The sequence below is a fragment of the Apteryx rowi genome, unplaced genomic scaffold (genome assembly GCF_003343035.1).
Source record: "Apteryx rowi isolate R43461 unplaced genomic scaffold, aptRow1 scaffold_553, whole genome shotgun sequence".
Classification (NCBI taxonomy): domain Eukaryota; kingdom Metazoa; phylum Chordata; class Aves; order Apterygiformes; family Apterygidae; genus Apteryx; species Apteryx rowi.
In genome coordinates, this window is record NW_020450820.1 from 506,245 (window position 1) to 525,649 (window position 19,405).

Here is a 19,405-nt window from a genome sequence, read left to right on the forward strand (position 1 = left end):
ACTTGTTTGAGCTTTATGCCAGTTCCTATGCACAAGCGCATGTTCTCATACATGCTTTAAATAAAATGTGGTTACAAGGCAGTCAGACAAGGAAAAATACCCACAGTTTTATGGAACATTAAGGGCACATTAACTTATCATCAAAGCAAAATCAGCTTACACAGATTCTGTGCAATCCTTTGGTCCAAAACTTTCAATTCTTTGATTCGTTTCTTAATGGATTTCTTTTCTTCAAAATCTTCTTCCTCTTTTTTTACTACCAAAGTAAATACAAGTACACTCACTGTTAACTCATAATATATAGAAAAAACATTTATGAACGTAGGAAACATTTCCTATCAATTGTAGTAAATTCACAAAGAAAAGATCAAATTATAGAACGTACAGACAAAAATACAGCAGTTTCACATATATTCCTTATGTTTGCCTCAAAATTTTTGTTCTTCAGTCAAATTTTCCAGCTTGTTAGCCTTACATAACAAGTTTGGGGGGGGTTTTTTGGTTGTTGTTTTTGTTTTTTTATATGAACTTAATAAAGATGCCAATGTTAATTGCAGGAATCATCTCAGGTCATAAAACTCGTATCTAATATACCAGGCAATATACTTCGGTTAACCTGGTCAGGTTAATACACCTAATTTGAGCACAACAATAATAAAAGCTAAGGAAGAAATGTCAATACCTCTCAACATTAATAAATAAAGATAAAACCCCAAATTTAAGTATTTTTGTGACTGCTTTTCTCTAAATTCACCAATATTCACCAAAATTATTAAAGACCACTGGCTCATGGGAGCAGGGGAGGAGGGGAAACTTTAGAATCTAAGCAAGTATATATTTATTACCTACTTTCCTTATSTCCTCCAGAAAGATGTATTTTTAAATGTATGATGCAATCACCTTTTTATAAAAAACTACATAAACAATGATTATAGAAATGTACATTAATATTGCTGGATGTAAAGTCATAGAAGTTTTGGCTTATTCTTCCTTTTCAGAAAATAGTTCATACAAATAGAATTTCCTAAATTTCCCAAATACAACCTGAATTTATTTCTTGTTATTTACATATTGTCATAAGAATTTCACTTGAAATAACAGCATACACTTGATAAAGTATTGGTAGAAAAAGAACCATTCTAGCTATTATGAAAAAATAGATAGATAAAACCATCAAAATCCCAAACCTTAAAACTTTATTTAAATCTAACCTGGTCTTCTTTTCTAATTCAGCACAAATCTTTACTGTTATATCCTATCATTCAACTAATTCTATCCACTATTTCACATGTGAAGTTAGGTTCCAAGCTTTTACAGCATGATTGTTCTAATTAATACAGTTCTTCATGCTTCAAATATTTGAAAGTAGAAAATACGTTGTAATAAAAGTATAAGTTACTCACTTTGGAAGGAGATGGATATAGATGAGAAGTCTAGTCTAGCATACACAGAAACCTATTACCCTTTTGAGAATATTCACATCATCAACTTACCCTACTGATTAAGAGAATACTTAACAYACAAATGGATAACTTAGTCTTTCCAATTTGGGGAGACATACACCCAGCCTAACATTGCCCTTTCCAAGCACTGAATCTTGTTTTTCACATATGTATTGAAACTATCCAACGCTTTAGTCAAAGGCATGGTTGGGTTTAAGATTTCCAGCTCATTGCTGACTTGACAAAACTAGATGTAACATCAGTTACCAGCAGAATTTCCCCAAATTGGAATGATTTCTCTAAATTGTAACAGAGATTTCTTACAAAAATTTTTTTCTAAACATAATAAATCCTTCTCAGGATAGGGAGACACATTAAATGACCTTTTGATGACTTTGAGCCTTTTCGTCTATGATACTACAGAAGTGGCAAGAAACTAAAGACCTCACACTGGGATTGAAGGAGCTTTCGAGTTGATGCAGATACAAATTTGAATCATTTCACAAATCCCCTTCCATGCTCCATAGCTGTGGGGAGCATGAAGTTCCTTCTGAAAATCTGCCACAGTGCAGAAGAGAACCCGACATGCTGAAAGACACAGTCTCTGAGCCAAGGCATAAAACAGTCCTTGGAGGAAGGACTGATATCCAGGAGTGATATCCACGTAACTGGGTCAAAACACAATCCTCTTTTTCTCTTTGTTTTCACCTCCCCCCCCCCAACTTGTTAGCCTTGAATGTCTTTTAGCACAGATTTAACAGAAAGGTTAGCATTCTTTTGTCCCAAGGAAACCTACATAGTTTGCTTTCTACACATGTGAAAACAAAAGAAGTAGGTTTCAACCGCCAATCTGAAATCTCAATACCCGTGTTCGAAAGGAGCAGGATGATATTTGAGCTATAAAGAGAATAAAGAGGAGATTACCACTAAGGTTTTACTTTTTTCTGGCTATGCCTTAAGAAGAGCCCTAACTGAACCCAGAGGAAGGCTTTAAAGGCTGCAGAACCTCAGGATCATACAGCTGTTTTCTCCTGCGGTTACACACCGTAAGGGACCTCTCAAATTTCTGACTGGCTACATGCTGAAAACCATAATTCTTAAAAGTATCATTTTGAGTTGCCTATCTTACAGATATCAATGTTAGGACTGTAGATTCCACTGCAAGATCTGGACAGCTCTCTGTAGCTCAGGTATATCCATGCCATCTTTATGTCTTACTGGCTTAAATTGTGATGAAAATACACTAATGCTTATGCCTTATTTAGAACATGACAGATCATTTTATAGGGAAAAAAAATGATTTCCTTAACAGTCACACTAAAAAAGTGAATTTATCTGAATTTAAACTTGACTTCAGTGATAGCCTTAAACTAGATACTAATGGGGACTAAAATAGAAAAATTACAAATATATTCAACTTTTCCAGCAGTAGAAAACAATGTCTATTCATTACAAAGTCTCGTAACACAGATTAATACACACACACAAGAAAACAGCAATTAAACACACATTATTTTAACTCTCAATTTTCAAATCAAGAAACAATGTTGCAAATCATTGTGTGCTATGCACAGAGTTATAGCAATATCTAAAGCATCATAACCTTAAGGAAAAATAGATAAGCATAGAAAATTTTGCTCTAGGAACCCATGCAAGAATTGTATGCAGAGTAATACAATTATACAACAAACTGAACTACTGTAAACTTGCATGATACTTCGTCAGGAGAATTCAGGTTACATCCTTATGTAGTTGGCAGCAGAAAGAAGCAAAGGATACATATTACTTGTCTTCCCTACAGTAAATGCTGCACTCTCCAATGAAAATTCTGATACCTACGACTGCCTCAAGACATTTTTACCTAATCTGCATATTAGCTTGCAAGGGAGCAATAAACAGAGGCACAAAACTATTACCTATTTCTAATATGGGAGGGGGGAAAAAAAAAAAAGGAAAAGCTCACTGCAAAAGAAAAACTGAATTAAACATAAAGCACTGAACAGGTGAACTGAACTGAATTTCTAGATTAGCAGGAAGTCAAACGAAAGAAGAATATAAGCAATAAGATTTTTACTTTAGGAGGGCAGTGGAGCAGAAAAAAAAGTATACAGGAGGTAGAAAATGGGAAACATCTGCTTACATGGTAAAAAAGAAAGTAGCCCAGTGGGAGTGGGCAGCCACTGCAAAAAGGAGGAGACTATTTATAGAGTGAGGTAGAGATAAGACACTATTGCACTGAAAGAGAAGAATCAAACCAGAGGATCTCAAAATGCAGATCCAGCTCTCATGGCTGCAGAAGCTGGACCATCATACTTCTAGTTTTGAAAAAGTTAATGTCTTATCTGTAGCACTTGAATTACTTCAGGTATCAGGTAAATAAAARGGAATGTTGCATATCAATAACTAGATTTCTTTAGATGATCTGTCTATATGCTACATCTACACTGAGGGTATACACAGGGCCCAAGCTGGATAATTTTTTAGCCAGCAGCACCTGATATAGTGCTCCAACCTCTCTACCCTTCAGGCTGGGAAACATAGTGGTATAAATATGCAGAGTTCATCTCACAACTTCACAGCTCCTCTTAATAAATTCTTTCTTCTTAATGTGACTCCAAAACAGAGACAGACAGGTGTGGTTATGAATGTGCAGATAGACAAGTATCTCAAAGTAGTTTTAGCTAGCAGAAAGATTGTTTTTACTGTCTCCTTCAAATGTGTATCCATATACACTTTCAGCTGTAGCCAACTCTCTCTGTCTGTGCCAATGATCTGACCGAAATCAGAGTCCTGAAGGAAACCATGTCAGAAGGACAACTCTCCAAGAGTAACATATAAACGAATAAATAAATTAATAAAAAATGTTGAGTTCCTGATTCAGAAACTACATTACACAAGTATACAGCATACAAGAAATGGAAAAAGAATCCAGTAGGAAAATTCAGGAGTTCCCTAGTAATCTAATACTTTGGGAGCCAGAGTCAACAAGCTGTCCAAGGAAATCTCTTCCGAATTCTCTTTGATGCTCATTTTACAAAAACTTTGCAAGGCCTTTTTGCAACCTTCTCCTAACCAAAATAAACATTAAAAATGCTATTGAGCCTGTGGCTACTGCCATGTATCCTGTGGGGAAGAGACTCAACTTAAAGGTAGTAGGTTTAGACAGGGTCAAGCCACGTAAGACAGAACAAAACATACTGTGTCATGCTTAACATGAAAGGCATTAGAAAAATACAGAAAAGAAAGATCAATCAAGGAAAGTAATTTTTTATTAGAATATTGCACCTAAAGCTTGGAAATATCCCCTGTAAAGAAGCTCCAGCTGAAAGAAACTGAGATCGTGTAATACAAAATTCAACATTGCAAAAACATGAGTATAACTTTATGAAGATTTTCTTCATGGTAGTTTAGGTGAGCATCAAGGTGGTCAGGAGTCCAGTAAAAGGCAAAATTAGAATTACATCCTAAAGAAGTAAATAACTAAAGCATTTGGGGAATTAGAGTGCAGTTTGAATCTGAATGGGAACTTCACAAAGAGAAGCACATACAAAGCAAGTATATATATCCAAATTTATATTTATATATCCAAATTTTGCTATTACTGTAACAAAGTAAAGGATAAGCTTTGAGTAAGAATTGTAATCCTATGTATGTGTTTAGGTGAACATTGCAAACAATCTGTCAACTAGATGCTACAAAGTGAGAAACCTCTTCAGGGAAATCTAATAAAAAAATATATACACATATACATACATATATACATACATACAAGCATATATATATATATAWAAAAATACCTACTCCCCTATTTTTTTTTACTCTCACCTTATCCTGGCTTATGTACTTTTAAGGTAATCACTGAACACTATGGCATTTCATAAATAACATGAGGATCCTCAGCACACAGCACAGGAGCAGGAGGACTGCCTGAGCACTGAGCGGTCAGAGAGCTGGGAGACAGTCTTCTTTCCAAACAGACCAGCCAGCTTTAAGGTTGTATCAACACAAATGATTTTAGCCTCAGGGACTGTTTATCACTCCTAACAGTCTGTCCCCCCAAAAGGGCCAGAGAGATTACATTTCAAGTACTATCAAGTACTATCAAAAAGCTTTCACGCTCACTCTTACTTTATATCTCGCTACATATACAGAACTTGAAAAGCAGTGTGAAGCTGTTAATTGAAGTAGGAATATGCATAATGTTTCACAGTTTTAGCTGTCAGCTTTGAAACTGAGCAAGTTACTATTACTTTACATTAAGTTTGATTACAGCTTCTTAGAAAATATGGGCACTTGTCATTCTTCACTACGATAGATACATGGAAAATATACCAACAGTGCTGATGCAGCTTGGGCCTCTGTCCTTTTTGGCAATTTCTGTTCAGCAGTAACTCATATCTTTGGAGCACTAATTGCTGGAATAGGGATATTTCTTAAATTTTAATGTTTGTCTTCTGAGCAATTTGTATGAGATTGTTCCTCTTTACCTCCCTCAGACGTACACTTTATTAATAATTTTCTACCATTAGTCCGGCACAGATATCAAATTACTATTCTGTAGATCCTTAAACACCTCCAGAAACCTTTTTAAAAATTGTTGTCATATTTGAAACCCTCCAATGCCAGCATAGGTTCGAATGACAGTTTACACATAACAGTTAATAGTTGGATTATGTCATCCATCAGTTCGCTTAGAATTCTTGGGTGAATACCTGCTGCTCCGAGCAATTTGTGACTGTCCATTTTACTGACCTATTCTAAAGCTTCCTCTACTGATTGTGCAACTTGAGATAGATCCTCCAACACACTGCTTCCCCCGATATCCTCCCCCAAAGACTAGTTTGCATGTGACCTCCTTATTTCATCAACTGAAATGATTTTAAACTTCAGATGCTGAAAGAAGGACAGATATTCAAACTTTCTTTTTTTTCTTTGAAAGACAGATAAGAAGCGTAAGTCATACTTTTCTATTGTATTGTTATTAAATCCTTCTCTGTGCTCAAAACCAGGACTAAAATTTTAACACTCTAGCCCTAATTCAGTAAAACAGTAAGAATTAGAACAGAATTTAAAACATATTGAGGTCCCTGTAATTTAAATACAGGCCTACTGTTAAGCAAGTCTGCATGAAAATGAGGACACTTCAAGGTGTTGCTTCTGCTGCTCATTGATTTTATGTAGTATATATTAAGTAGCATTAATGCACTTCAGTATTTCCCTAACCATGGTCTATTCTTGATAGTTTTACTTGCAAACTATTAATTAAAAAATATGTTTTTTAATCTTCTAATGAASAATTAATTACTTCGCTTGATATCAAAACTGTTTCAACTTCACTTAACAGCACCCAGAAGCTGGACAATGACTTGTACCTTGAATGTTGTTCTAGAAACAAGCAACTTCTAGATTTTCTTACTTTGCAATTTTACAGACTATTGCAATTTATCTTTGTTTATTTAGAATACTAAGAAAAGATACTTTTTCCCATTCGTTCCTTTATTCACTAACATTATCAAAATTGTTTCATGATAATCTTTCATTTTAATATGTACATTTCCAGCCCTTAAGTTTCAAAGACTGAGAGTCTGGACTGAACATAAACCAACGAGAATTTTTTCCTCTTCAGTTTCTCATACAAGAACTACCTTAGTTCAAATGCCTCCCTTAATAGTAAGGCTTTTAATTGAAAAGCAGACACTTGCACAATGTTGATTTAGTGACCATAGTTCCTTTTAAGCAGACCTTTTCAAGAATGACGCTTAACAAAAATAACTTTCAGATTCTTATAGCCTGAAACATAAGCTTAAGAATTTCAGATTCTAAATAAATAAATAAATAATAAAATAAAATAACAAATCTCCAGGGCACTTCCTAAGGTCACAAAACAAATTAATGTACAAAAGATTYATAATGCAAAAAATATTTTAAAGCTCTAATTTCTCCTCCTAAATTCTACAAAATCTGTCTCTTCTATTTAAGTGACTCTTATTAGAGCAATAACTTCTTGCAATAGCCTCTTTCCCTTATTTCCCTCAAAGTCAATGTTAAGTTTTCTACTGTAAACACTTTAAAGAATGGAAGCATTTAAGTATTTAAAGTTTACAATTTTAGAAGTTTTCAGCTGTAGACCACATGAAACAGTACAAAAGAGAGCAAACAATTATGTTAGTAATAAGAAGAACTTACAAAGTTATAATTGTGCTTCACACATGTATGGTGAAGTACAAAGGAGTAAAGCCAGACCATTTTTCCAAACAAAAAACAGACTGACTTCCCATATAAATAATGGCAGCATGCAGTGATCATTGATTCTGTTACTTTCAAATGACCTAGTGCCATTCAGAACTTTAGATAAGGGTTTCATGACATATTTCTTATCATTGCAAATACCACATGCTTACTAGTTAAGATATAAATATGTGCATTTTTAAAAAATAGAAATGTGTTGAGCCTTATTCCTCAAGCAGTGAGGAACATGCATAAATATATTAATCTCCTTTTTTGTCTTTTTTTTTTTTTTAAATGCAGTATATGCAGAACAGAAATGAATTCACTTCTTTGTATTGATGCCAGTCCTTAAATTCGTCATATGTTATACCAACCTAAAAGATGAAAGAAATTCAGTGGATTACAGTTCAAGAGTAAGTTCCAACAAAGTACTCAAGCAGTTCATCATACATTTACCATTTAAACACATTTTCATAAATATGATGTACATTTGTTGTGCAGATAGCACTGTGTGACAGATCTGAAAGATACCATCTATTCTGAAATTTGTTAGTTTGCTAGCAAAGAGCATATTTTACACAATAGAAATGAAATATCTGGATTTCTGAGTTCCTTAAAACGTTTGAAACATTTATACCTCTTATTATCATTAGGAGAACATTTTCTTCAATATACATCAACTAAAAGCCCTTTGGCTAAAATAAACAAACTGAGCTTTTACACTGAGAAAGACTTTTTTCCTGTCTGAGCCATGTTAAACAGATCTCCTATTAAATCCAATGACTTGGACCATCAGACATCTTAACTCCAAATCTTTGTTCTAAATTACTCTTGACTCATGTAAAATTTCTCACACTTCTAGTTAAAAAATAAGTGTTTAAGACAAATGTGTGAAGGTCTTCATGTCAGAACATCAGGCTTCTTCAAAAACTTTCAACTCACCAATGCAGCAGAAAAATTATCAAGGAAAAATCCAAAAAAGCAAGCAGTTTTCTGCCAAGGTAGCCAGTTCAATTGGCTTGTGAAATAAACTAAAACACTGGAGTGAGCACAAGAGCAGGCAGAACATGCATCTGGGAGCAGGGAAGAGGACATGAGTGAGGCGTCTCCCCTTCAGCATCCATGAACTGACATCTGCTCTGCTGCTCACAGAACTAGAGCCATGATCCCACGATCACAGTTTAGCAGAAGTCGACACTGCATCTGAAAGAGGCTGTCCCACCCTTTTTCCTGAAGCTTTATTCTGACCAGCATACCTTTATCTATACTGGGAATGCCAGTAGCAAGTTTTCAGTTGCACCCGTGCCCTGTCCCATTAATGAATGCTAACCAAACACTTGTGTCAAATAAAAAAGAGGAGGGGATCCCCCCATTTCTAGCAGCATCAGTTCTGCCAGATTCAACTGTCATTGAAATGTGGCATAAAACCAATCCATTAAATTGGTTAACACATTAAATTATAAATAAAAAAATTTAGACTTTCAATTAAATATTTCCTTTTTCTTAAAGGATATTTGTCAGAAAGTTTTATTATAATACATTAGTAAGACATAAACATTTTTCATTAATAAATTCATATTTGTTAGCCTAAGATTTAAAGTTAACAAGTGTCATCTATATCTACAGCAAAGTTGAAGACACTTCTGACAGAAAAATGATTCCATTAAAATCTCATCTCCTTCCCTTAAACTATGCTTTTAATTTGACTTCATAAATTCAAGATATGTTGTACAGTCTTGCCAGCACTCAGCTCTCAAAACCATTTAAACTGTTTTACTACATATCCTTATAGATGAATGATACCTCAAGACACCCACAGAAAGACAATTTATACTAGTTATTATGTAAAAGTTATTTCATCACAAAACAGGTTTTATGCTACACAGTAAAAAATTTTGTCAGTACTTTCTTTAAAGCCATGTTTTTAAAGAGTATACAGTGTATTCTGATGTTATTTTTAATTCTTTTATTAACCACTGATATCACCTTAAAAGGGGAGGGGGGGGGGAAAGAGATCTTTCCAGCAGGAAAGCACCAGATCAGGCTTTCAATCTGATTCATCAAGTGACAGCACAAAAAAAGAGATGGAGCATCACAAGAGACGAGGTAGTGCAAGGGCAGGAACGAATGATCTGACAGAAGAGACACAAAACCAACTATGGTAGCACTGTCACCTAAAACACATCAGTATCCCATGTACCAAAAAGGAGGCAGTCCTAACCTGATAGAGGACTGACCATTAATCTGTAGGAATCGGCAGCAGCACACACGACTCCACATTGAAAGGGCTGTGGGAGGCTGTGGCCACACCATGATTGCTAGGGAGGATCTGGGCTATCCTGAACGAAACTGAAGGAGGAAGCTGCTGTCATTAGTGGACTGCCAACTTGCACAGACAGCCCGAGACCAAGGCCATCAGAGACTGTAGCATTTCTTCACACCAGTTCTGAACTAGCTCAAACCCCTGGGGGTGTGGATGGTTTGTCTCTGCTAAACTAAGATATCAGACATTTGTACATAACCAGGAGGTGAAGCATGTCCAAGGTGATGATGTTATGCTGAATGCCAATTTGGAAATAGCAATGGACTTGTAGGTCAAAATCTTAGATTTGAGTCTTTAGAGCAAGGTTACTTGCTCGTGGTGTCAGCTACAGGAAGCTGGAATACCTGGCAGGCAAGTGGTCAAGCCAACAGCCAAGAAATAGCTGCATCACTGGAGATTTTGCATCCTGCAATTTGCAGCCCAGCCTCCTTCACACACTACTACATTTGTTGTTCATACAAACTCACCCTATGTGGTGTAYGGGGGAGAAAAGATGAAGGAAAGCAAGTCTACCCCTTAGCTGTGAATCTTTGCAACAGTAACACTAACTTGTAGAGCCATCTAATAAACACAAAATAGGAAGCACCATAATCCAAAGACCAAGTCATTGCTATTTGAAGGCACAACATATAAGCTTTTCACAATTTTACTAACCTCTATCTTTGAAATAGAGAGGTCTTTTCCTCAAAGATAGATTCATAAGTGTTCCAGAATCTCTCTGATCTGGTTGACTGAAATCATTCTCCAGTTTAAACCAAGAAGAACAGGTATAAACTAATCATGAATAAAATGAAACAGCTCTTTTCCCTTCCTAATACTCATCTTCTGAAAGAATAAGAAAACACCTTAGCACTACATGATCTTTGCTTTTACTTAAAGAAGTCAAATCCATTTAGACTCTTCACTTGATGATACTAGCAGCCTCTCTGCATCTGCAAATTAATACATCTTGAGTCTGAGACGCTAAAACTGAAATCGAGAACTTGTTCTCTCTTCCTCCCCACATTTTTTTTTGGGGGGGTGGGTAAGCAGCTGATACATATGTATACATTCATACAGGTACATAAGCACAAGTAAAAATCACAGATTCTAGACCTATCTGAAAGCTCATGCACACACTTAAAACCTGGATGTAAGCACCTCTTGGCTTCAGCTCAGATACCTTCTCCAAGGACAGCAAGGAGAGGCAAGTTCTACTCTGTGCCATAAAAGAATATAGAATGTGTTTGAATTGACTGGTGAAAAGTGAGTTCATTTCAGACACTTTCTCAGATCATTTATTACAAGTTTTTCCACTTTCTTGCGACACGCATGTACACTTGCATTCACACTCTGCTCTCAAAACACCACTGATTCTCTCTGCCACTTTGTAAGTCATCAGATCACTGAAAGTCTCCATATTAAAGTATAGCAGACAGATGCTAGCATGGTTACACAAAGATAGTAAGAAACATTTCAATGACTGCTACAAAAGTTTAACAAAAAGTTGCTCTTCCCAACCCTACACTTTCCACTTCTCCCAGCACCATACAGAGACCCTTTGGACTATAGCAGGCTGTTAAATAGTAATTAAACAAAACCAGCAGGATTTAGTAACAGTACAAGGAATTGAATATATTGAAATTGTTTTGCTATGTGCTTAAGTTTGTTTAAATACAGACAACCCACATTACAACTTAAATTCTGTACAAAAAGAATCCTGTGGTACGTAAGTCATAGATCATGTATGCACTATGAAAAGCTTGAGATACCCTTCAATTGCACAAGAAGCTTTTTTAGAATTGATAGACTTACAAGTCATAGCAAAATTTGCCAATCATACTTAAGTATTTGGCTTTTTCCCAAAATTTAATTTAATATTGTTTCTGTTACTCACCCAGCTTCTTGTTTGTGATATCCTGACCTCCTTCAACTCAATGATGGCTCCAAAATCTGTCATCACAAAGCTCATCCCTCTCCTAATGTATGCAGCAACATCATTTTGAGACTATTTAATAAAGAATGTCTCAAAAGAGATCCTTCAGAATCAATAGCCTCATTATAGCCAAATAGATCCTTTTTCAGTATTCCACAGCTCCTCTTGAACTTACCTGTTTTACAAATCTGCTGCCAATCCCACTCTTCATTAATATTTTATGTGGCACAGCATCAAACATCCTATTGCAATCCACAGAGACTAAACCTACCACATTTATTTTTGTTTAGAAGTGATTATCTTCTCAAAAGAAGTCATATTCTATCAACTTAGTCTAGCATAATTTACTTTTTGTATGTTGAATCTGATCTTTTTTTCTACCTCCCTCCATATGTTTGATTATACTTTTGTAGAAAATCTGTTCAGTAGTTTTGCATGTCATTGAAATTGGACTAATAAACCTGTAAAACAAAATCTCCTGTGATTTTAAATGAACTTAGAGAAGAGGTACTATAGGTTTTTTTCCAATCAAAAATAAACTTCAAAAAACCTCAGTGTTCCCTTGCTACAACTGCACTGTAATGATCACTAAAAATTATATAATTGTTGCTAATAAATACAATAAAATGCATTTTTAAAACCCAATATACAATTAAAAAAAGAAAAAGAACAATAATGCACTATAGTATAAGCCAAATCCATGGTCTTTATGGGCATGAGCAACCCAAATATTAGGCTGAAACAAAATATGGCTTTAGCCAACATTTTTCATTGCTAAATCAAAAGCTGTCAATCAGCACATTTGTTTGTGTGGTCTCATTAGAGCACATTGCCTCGATCTCAACAGTCATAGTAAGAAATGCGGAGAGCATAACTGTATCTACTTAACCTTCATCAACCAGCATTCATGCTCTCTCATTACTTTTTTTCATCTCACTTTCAAGCATGACATGGCTCATACCAGAACAATAACTTGCTGATAATTGTTTGAGACAACAGCTGGACAGGCATAGTGCAGAGGTGAACTTTCTTGCAGATTATAGGATGCCTCAGTGAATTACAATTAGTTTAAAAAGTCATCTGTCCTGTTCAACAGTTTTGAAAAGAAGACATTTCATTAGCAACTGCAGAAATCCTAACATATTTTAAGCTTTAATGACCCAATTGCATTGCACTTTAAGATAAAAATTTCTCCAGATCACATGACAAACATTAAAAGGTTTGAGCTCACAGCTCAGTACAAGACCTAATATTTATGAATTACGTCATCTGGCATAAACTGAAGCAGCTTAGCTTGCCACTCAGTATCACCTAATTTAGGCACTAATAGAAGAACAAGCTAAACATCCTCCAGATTACAAACCATCTTTACAAAACTCTGATGGTATCACTACTGCACTCCTTTGAAAGAAATTCAATGTCATATCTAAATGGGACATCAATATGGGAATTCAGATTATCGAGTATGCAATGCAAAAACAAACTTCAAAAGAAAAAAAATACTATATATACATATATACAGTTGTGTAGTTACATTCATAACAAGCAAAAGGAAGATATTGTTCTTTCACTAATGGGATAAGAAAACAGCTTTCCCCAAAACCAATCTTCCTGTCTTCCCCAAAACTCCAAATATAGTTTGTTGCAGTTGAAAAAAAATAAATATTTTTGGAAAATTTAGTGTATGTTTCCCTTTTTGTGACAAAATACTATACCTACCTATATGGTAGGATTATGGTTCCTATTATAGCATATTGCTAGTAAAAAACAACTAGGCATCAGATTATTTTTTTTAAAAAAAGTTAAAATATAAAACCTTTCAGATGTCTATCTCTATTAACAAACTGCTGTATGCTCATCATGTTCCTTCTCTCTTCTACAAAAAAAATCACTTCAGTGCTGCACTGTTGCTTGCTTTTCCTGTTCAAAAAGTCAACCTTATGAAAGTCAGAGGACAGTTCTCCCTGTTTAGTTTTCTGAGGATAGAGCAAGTGTGCAAGAGAGAGACCATGTGTTGGTAGGTGGGATGGAAGGAAAATACAGAAGATGCCTCTCCTTCACCAAACATACAACCCCAGCTTCTAGAAATACTGTCTCTCTTTGCTTATCTCCTACAATTGTTATTTTCCTAAATTATAAAAATAAATAAATAAACCAATTTTTCAGTCTTGCTAAGTGGTTTTGAAATATGTTCAGTTTAAATCCCAAATTCAAAATTCTTTAAATATTCCAAGCATTTCCTGCTAGATTGGGAAGAACTAAAAATTACTAAGTTCTCTACTACTCCATTGCAGCAGCATAAAAATCTCCATACCTAGAAAAACAATATTTCTTTAAACATTACTCATAGTTAGAAGGCTGACTTCATGACAAAAATGAGGGGTTTCTTCTTATTAGGTGATAGATTTCTGCAGAAATTAATAAACAGATTCAAAAAAAGAAAAGTTCAGTGATGAAAGAAGAGTTATCAAAAAGGATGGCTTTGGATGCAGAAAAAATTTGCAGTGCAGGGTCCATTAAAAAATATGTTCTGCCAAATTCTTTACCTTGGAATAAGTTAATACATGGGGCTGCAGCAATGGCAAATGGCATACATTTATATTGAATGTATTTGCCTCAGAAAAAGGTAATCATCATTTATTTATTTAAAGAAGATTAACATGAGAATTCCCTGCCTCCAYAGAAAGGGGTATATATAATGACAGCATGAGATGGAGCAACATGCCTCTTTCAAAAAGAGTGTTGCAGAAGGTACATTTAAAAACACACACACACACAAAAATAGAGAGCTCAAGACTAATTTTCCCTTCTGCATCAAACAACCTGTAATAAACATCCTTCAGGAGGCAGCAAGGATTTCAGGTACAGTTAAAAAAAGCTGATCTTCAATGAATTGTTTTCTGTAGCATCTATCCCCCAAAGGCAGCACTACGGAAAGAACTATATCAATATTGTGATGCTAGTATTACTTTGAGAAAGGCAAGTTATTTTTCAGTAACCAGAATTCTGAGACGTGTTATTCCAACATATATCCAGTTATAATTTCTAGCATAAGAGCACAAATATACCATAGTATGTTTGCCCCTGCCATTTCTCAACGCATATAATAAGCCACTGTGCTCCTTTCCACACACCCTTCCCCAAAGCTGAGCATGTTGCCATACAAATATGGTGCAAGACCTTCCCTTTCTCTCATCTTCAGAAATTCTGAGAGAGGAAAGTTACAAATGAACACATGGATAGCACATCGCAATGAATTCCAATTACTGACAAATAACCTCTATCTCGAATAGTTAGTTATTTGTATATATGCTTACACTGTGAGCCAAGTACTTCATACATCACCATTTACTTGGAATACCGTCTTGATGTTTAATAAAATAAATATTGCTTTTTCAAAAGCAACATGATACTTGGAGATATCAGCAGAGTGCTGATAAAAGCATAAACGCACTTGAAGCAACCAAGAAACAAGTTATTAACGCACAGATCTCTCCATACGGCAATCAATGCTTCTTCATCACAAATCCCATCAATTCCTTTTGTAATACTGCCGATGAATGTAAATGAAGCTTTCTGGGTCCTCCAGAACCTAGAAATTAATGTACTCGCAATGGATTGGCCGGGCAGGGGGGGAAGGGAGCGCTGTTTTGGTTTGCTTTAATATGACCAACATAAGGCAAGAAAGGACAGCTTTTTAGATGTCTTAATCTTAGTGGGTGGTGGTATTTCTCCTATTTTCACCTTTGTCCTTTACAGTCATTTTATTGCCATATTGGCTATTGCTAATCAATAGTTGTATGTGTTGCATTTCATTTTAACTCCACTTGAGTTAAAGACAACTTCAAGGTAAATGGCCAAATACATTCAAATGTTTTTAGTTACTGACTAGTGTACAGGTCTTGAGCACATTCTGCAGAGTATACAAAGGATAACAGATCGTGTCCCCATAGAGGCTGCACAAGGTGCAAGCTGATATCAGAAGGGGCACACAGGGAAGAAGTGTCCTTCAGTGACCAGAGGTAACCGAGAAGGGTCTCTGGCACAAGGTAACATATTGGGAAGCATATTTGAACACCTTCACAATCCCTTAGAGGTTGTCATGTTTCCCCCACTTACTCTGGAAAATGAGACTGTCACAGGTCAATGCTAACAGTGTTTTACAGAAAAGAGAAGAGAAGGTAGACGCAATCACATGCCATCCCGTCTATGCATTTACATATTCTCTCCAGTTAGGGCTACATTGGACTTGAAGCATGTCCCAAGATGCAAAGACGTATACTCACAGTAATTTTGCTGGACAGACTTTGGGGAGAAAATGACAGCAAGAAAGGATCTCAGGGGAGAAAGGAGAAGGGAGAAAAAAAAAAAAAATCATCCTGGATGAATGAAATTTACTTTAAGAAAGATAGAAAAGCTTCCACAAATGTGAAAGCAAGCATCACCGCAGCATCTATGCAAAGGTTCAACATTACCCAAGATCAAGTGCAAGAAGAATGGGAGAATACCATATACTCATCTGGAGAATCTTCCATTTTCTGCCTTCAGAAATAAAGACTTATTTTCTATATGTTATGCAACCATATGAAGGGGTTGTCTGTCAACTGTCTTCATGCCCTGTCCTCTCCTCCCTGTTTCCACTAGCACAGAAGCACTAGGACAGAAAATGGCCTGAACTCTGCATACATCCAAAATCTATTGGTCTGCCTCCATTATTCAGTCAGAATGGAGATACTCATAGTTCAGACCACGAAACTAGGAAGTCAAAGTTCTTTTCCCATTTCCTTTTTGATAACAAGATTTAGAGAACCATGCTCTTTAACGCTAAATTCAGATTAAGAACAGAATGAGAGATAACATGTTAAAAGATAATATTTATCATGTCACATTTAATAAATCTAAAGAGATTCAGGGCAGGGGTGGGGAAGGGGCTTTTTAACAGAAATATTAAGCACCAGAACAGATTTGACTGATATTCAAAATCAGGATGATAACTGTCTTGTATATTGATCTTTTCTGTCCACCTAAAGCATTAAGCCTTCATTTCTCAAATACAAAAGGAGGAGTTGCTGCCTTTCCAACCTGATTTGGCAGTTAGATCCAAAACGAGCTTTTGATCAGCCAACCTGAGCAGAAGTATGGCTGGGTTTCCACTGCCCTGTAACTGAAAGAAGGGAGGCTATACAGCATGTTCATACATTGAATTAGAGTCTTCAATTCTTTATGACTACTATGAAAAGGTTCACACTAAGCTAGAAGGAAGTCAGGACTGTATTGTATTTGACACTGAAAAAAAAGGTAAACTTCTACCCCCCAAAGCTTTCCGATTCTATTTAGCTGTATTTTTTTTCCATAAAGCTTCAAGCATTTGCCCTTGCCACCGGGAACAAGCCAACTAGAAGAGGAATGTCCCAAAAGTTCCTCAACTCCCCAAATATTGGAGAGTTTTTGTCATTGCCAAATTTGCCATATTTCCAAAATGAACTATATTCCGTGCTGTAAAATATTGAAAAGGAATGCCTTTCTGTACTCCCCACTTGCAGAAATAGGACATTGAAACTAGAAATCCATGGGCATATTCTAGCTCTATAATGTCGATTTTTTTGTGTTGATCATCAGTAGCAACAAAAGTCACTCGTGAGTAAGTGGCTGGGACATGCACTTTACATCTAGAGTTTGGCGTACTATCAATTCACTTTTTCAATTGGAATGAGGTCTAGAATATAGTTCTGAGACTTCACATGATAATTCTACTAAACTAAGCCTATTGCAGCATAAAAATGATTAACAGTTACTTTCTTGCATCTTCTTTCTGCATATAGATGCAAATACAAAAGCTACAAATAATAAAACTGCTGTTCAATGCTTAAGATACTCTTTTTGTCCAATTTATCTTAAAATCAACATACATATGTAGACCGACTATACACAGTACTCAAAGACATAGCATATGCTCTTGTCATTGGCTAAAAACAATTATTTCTAAGCTATCAACTGTATTTTGTCTGAAGGGTTTGTAGTAAACAATCCTATTTTATGCGTTAGCACAATCTACAAAATATTACATTATAATTTTATTCTGAGAGCTACCATGATAAAAACCTTTTATGGGGAAAACTGATCCTATGGTTCAGAAGAACATTTCTTGGTTAGAAAGTATAATATGTAGCATTTCCATAATTCTCTATGGGAATATTTAGAACCACAAGTTAACTATAACATACAATATATTAAAAAAAAAGTCACTGTTTTAGAGACTCAAAGAAAAAATAAAGCTGTGTAGCTGTTACTTTCAACACACACTAATTAAAGCTTTAAGTAAATATTTGAAACAAAGATCTGAAATCACAGTTCTAAACTATAATGTAGGGGTGGAGGGTAGGGCGGGTATTAGGTATTTCAGCTTCATCACACCTAAAAACATTGCATACGTATTAAGTATATGCCAAAAAGAGACTAAGTTATATAGAGAAACACAAATTAGTAAGTTATTCAGTATGATGTTAAGATTTGTTTCTAATAAAACTTTAACATGAGTAAGGTGTAGAGCCTTTTTTAAATATACAAAGGCCAAAATAATAAGACATAATACAGGCTGAAAAAAGATCTAAAAAACGCACTAACTTCTGGTTGCTATGGTGAAGACAGAAGGAAGTGGAAAGTCAAAATGGCATGCATATAAATAGTTAAAAAAAGTATTTGGATACAGAACAAAAAGATCTGATGCAAGTATGCAACAAGACATTAAAACAACTGATTTTCTTTAATTTCATATTATGTAATAATAAAAATCTGAAGATAAAGAATATATTGAAGATTACTGAGAAATCTAAAGTAGTGCAAAGCCACATACATTTAGCTCATTATGACTATTTCTATGAGAACATGACAGTGCCAACCATAATTCCAGATCTTCATTAAGTTTTTGTTAGGTAAGTGATCTTATTGACTACAAAAGAATAGTTTACATAAAACTAAAAATTGCATATAAGGTTAATTTTAAAAAAAATCTCTAATAATCATTCTCATTTCATTAACCTTGCAACCCTTAAGATCTAATATGGCAAAATGGTTTACCTTTTTATTTTAGGATTTAATTTAAATGATCTCAGACATTAAATGACTGGGTAGATTTAAACAAATGCTGAAATGCAGAAAGTTTATCATCTCAAATTTAAATTACTAAGCTATATATTTTTATATATTTATGTATTAGTTTCAGTTCAAACAGCAAAGATCCAATTCTGATCTATGCATTCTTAAAAGTATACATAATTTCCTCAAAGAAAAAGGCTGAAATTTAAAATAAGTTAAAAGTTACAAGAGTTAGAAAATGGAGATTAATAATAGAAGTTAGTTATAATATTTCAAATTTAGTAACTATAACTATTGAAATTTTTTCTAGCACATAGAACATGGTTTCATAAACCACAAGCTGAGTTTAAACAAAAAAATGCATTTTTTCAACATAAATTCAAAATAGCAATAACTGGAAAA

At 35.0% G+C, this 19,405-nt stretch overlaps 1 protein-coding gene across 1 annotated transcript in view; it reads right to left on the minus strand.

Annotated features, from left to right (window-relative positions):
- Window positions 1-19,405, minus strand: part of DIAPH3 (diaphanous related formin 3) — a gene marked incomplete at its 5' end in the record, with an annotated part of 246,726 nt that overhangs the window by 149,904 nt on the left and 77,417 nt on the right. The window contains one exon of the mRNA XM_026081539.1: window positions 161-256. Coding sequence (XP_025937324.1) covers window positions 161-256 — 96 coding nt within the window. The remainder of the gene's footprint in view (window positions 1-160; window positions 257-19,405) is intronic.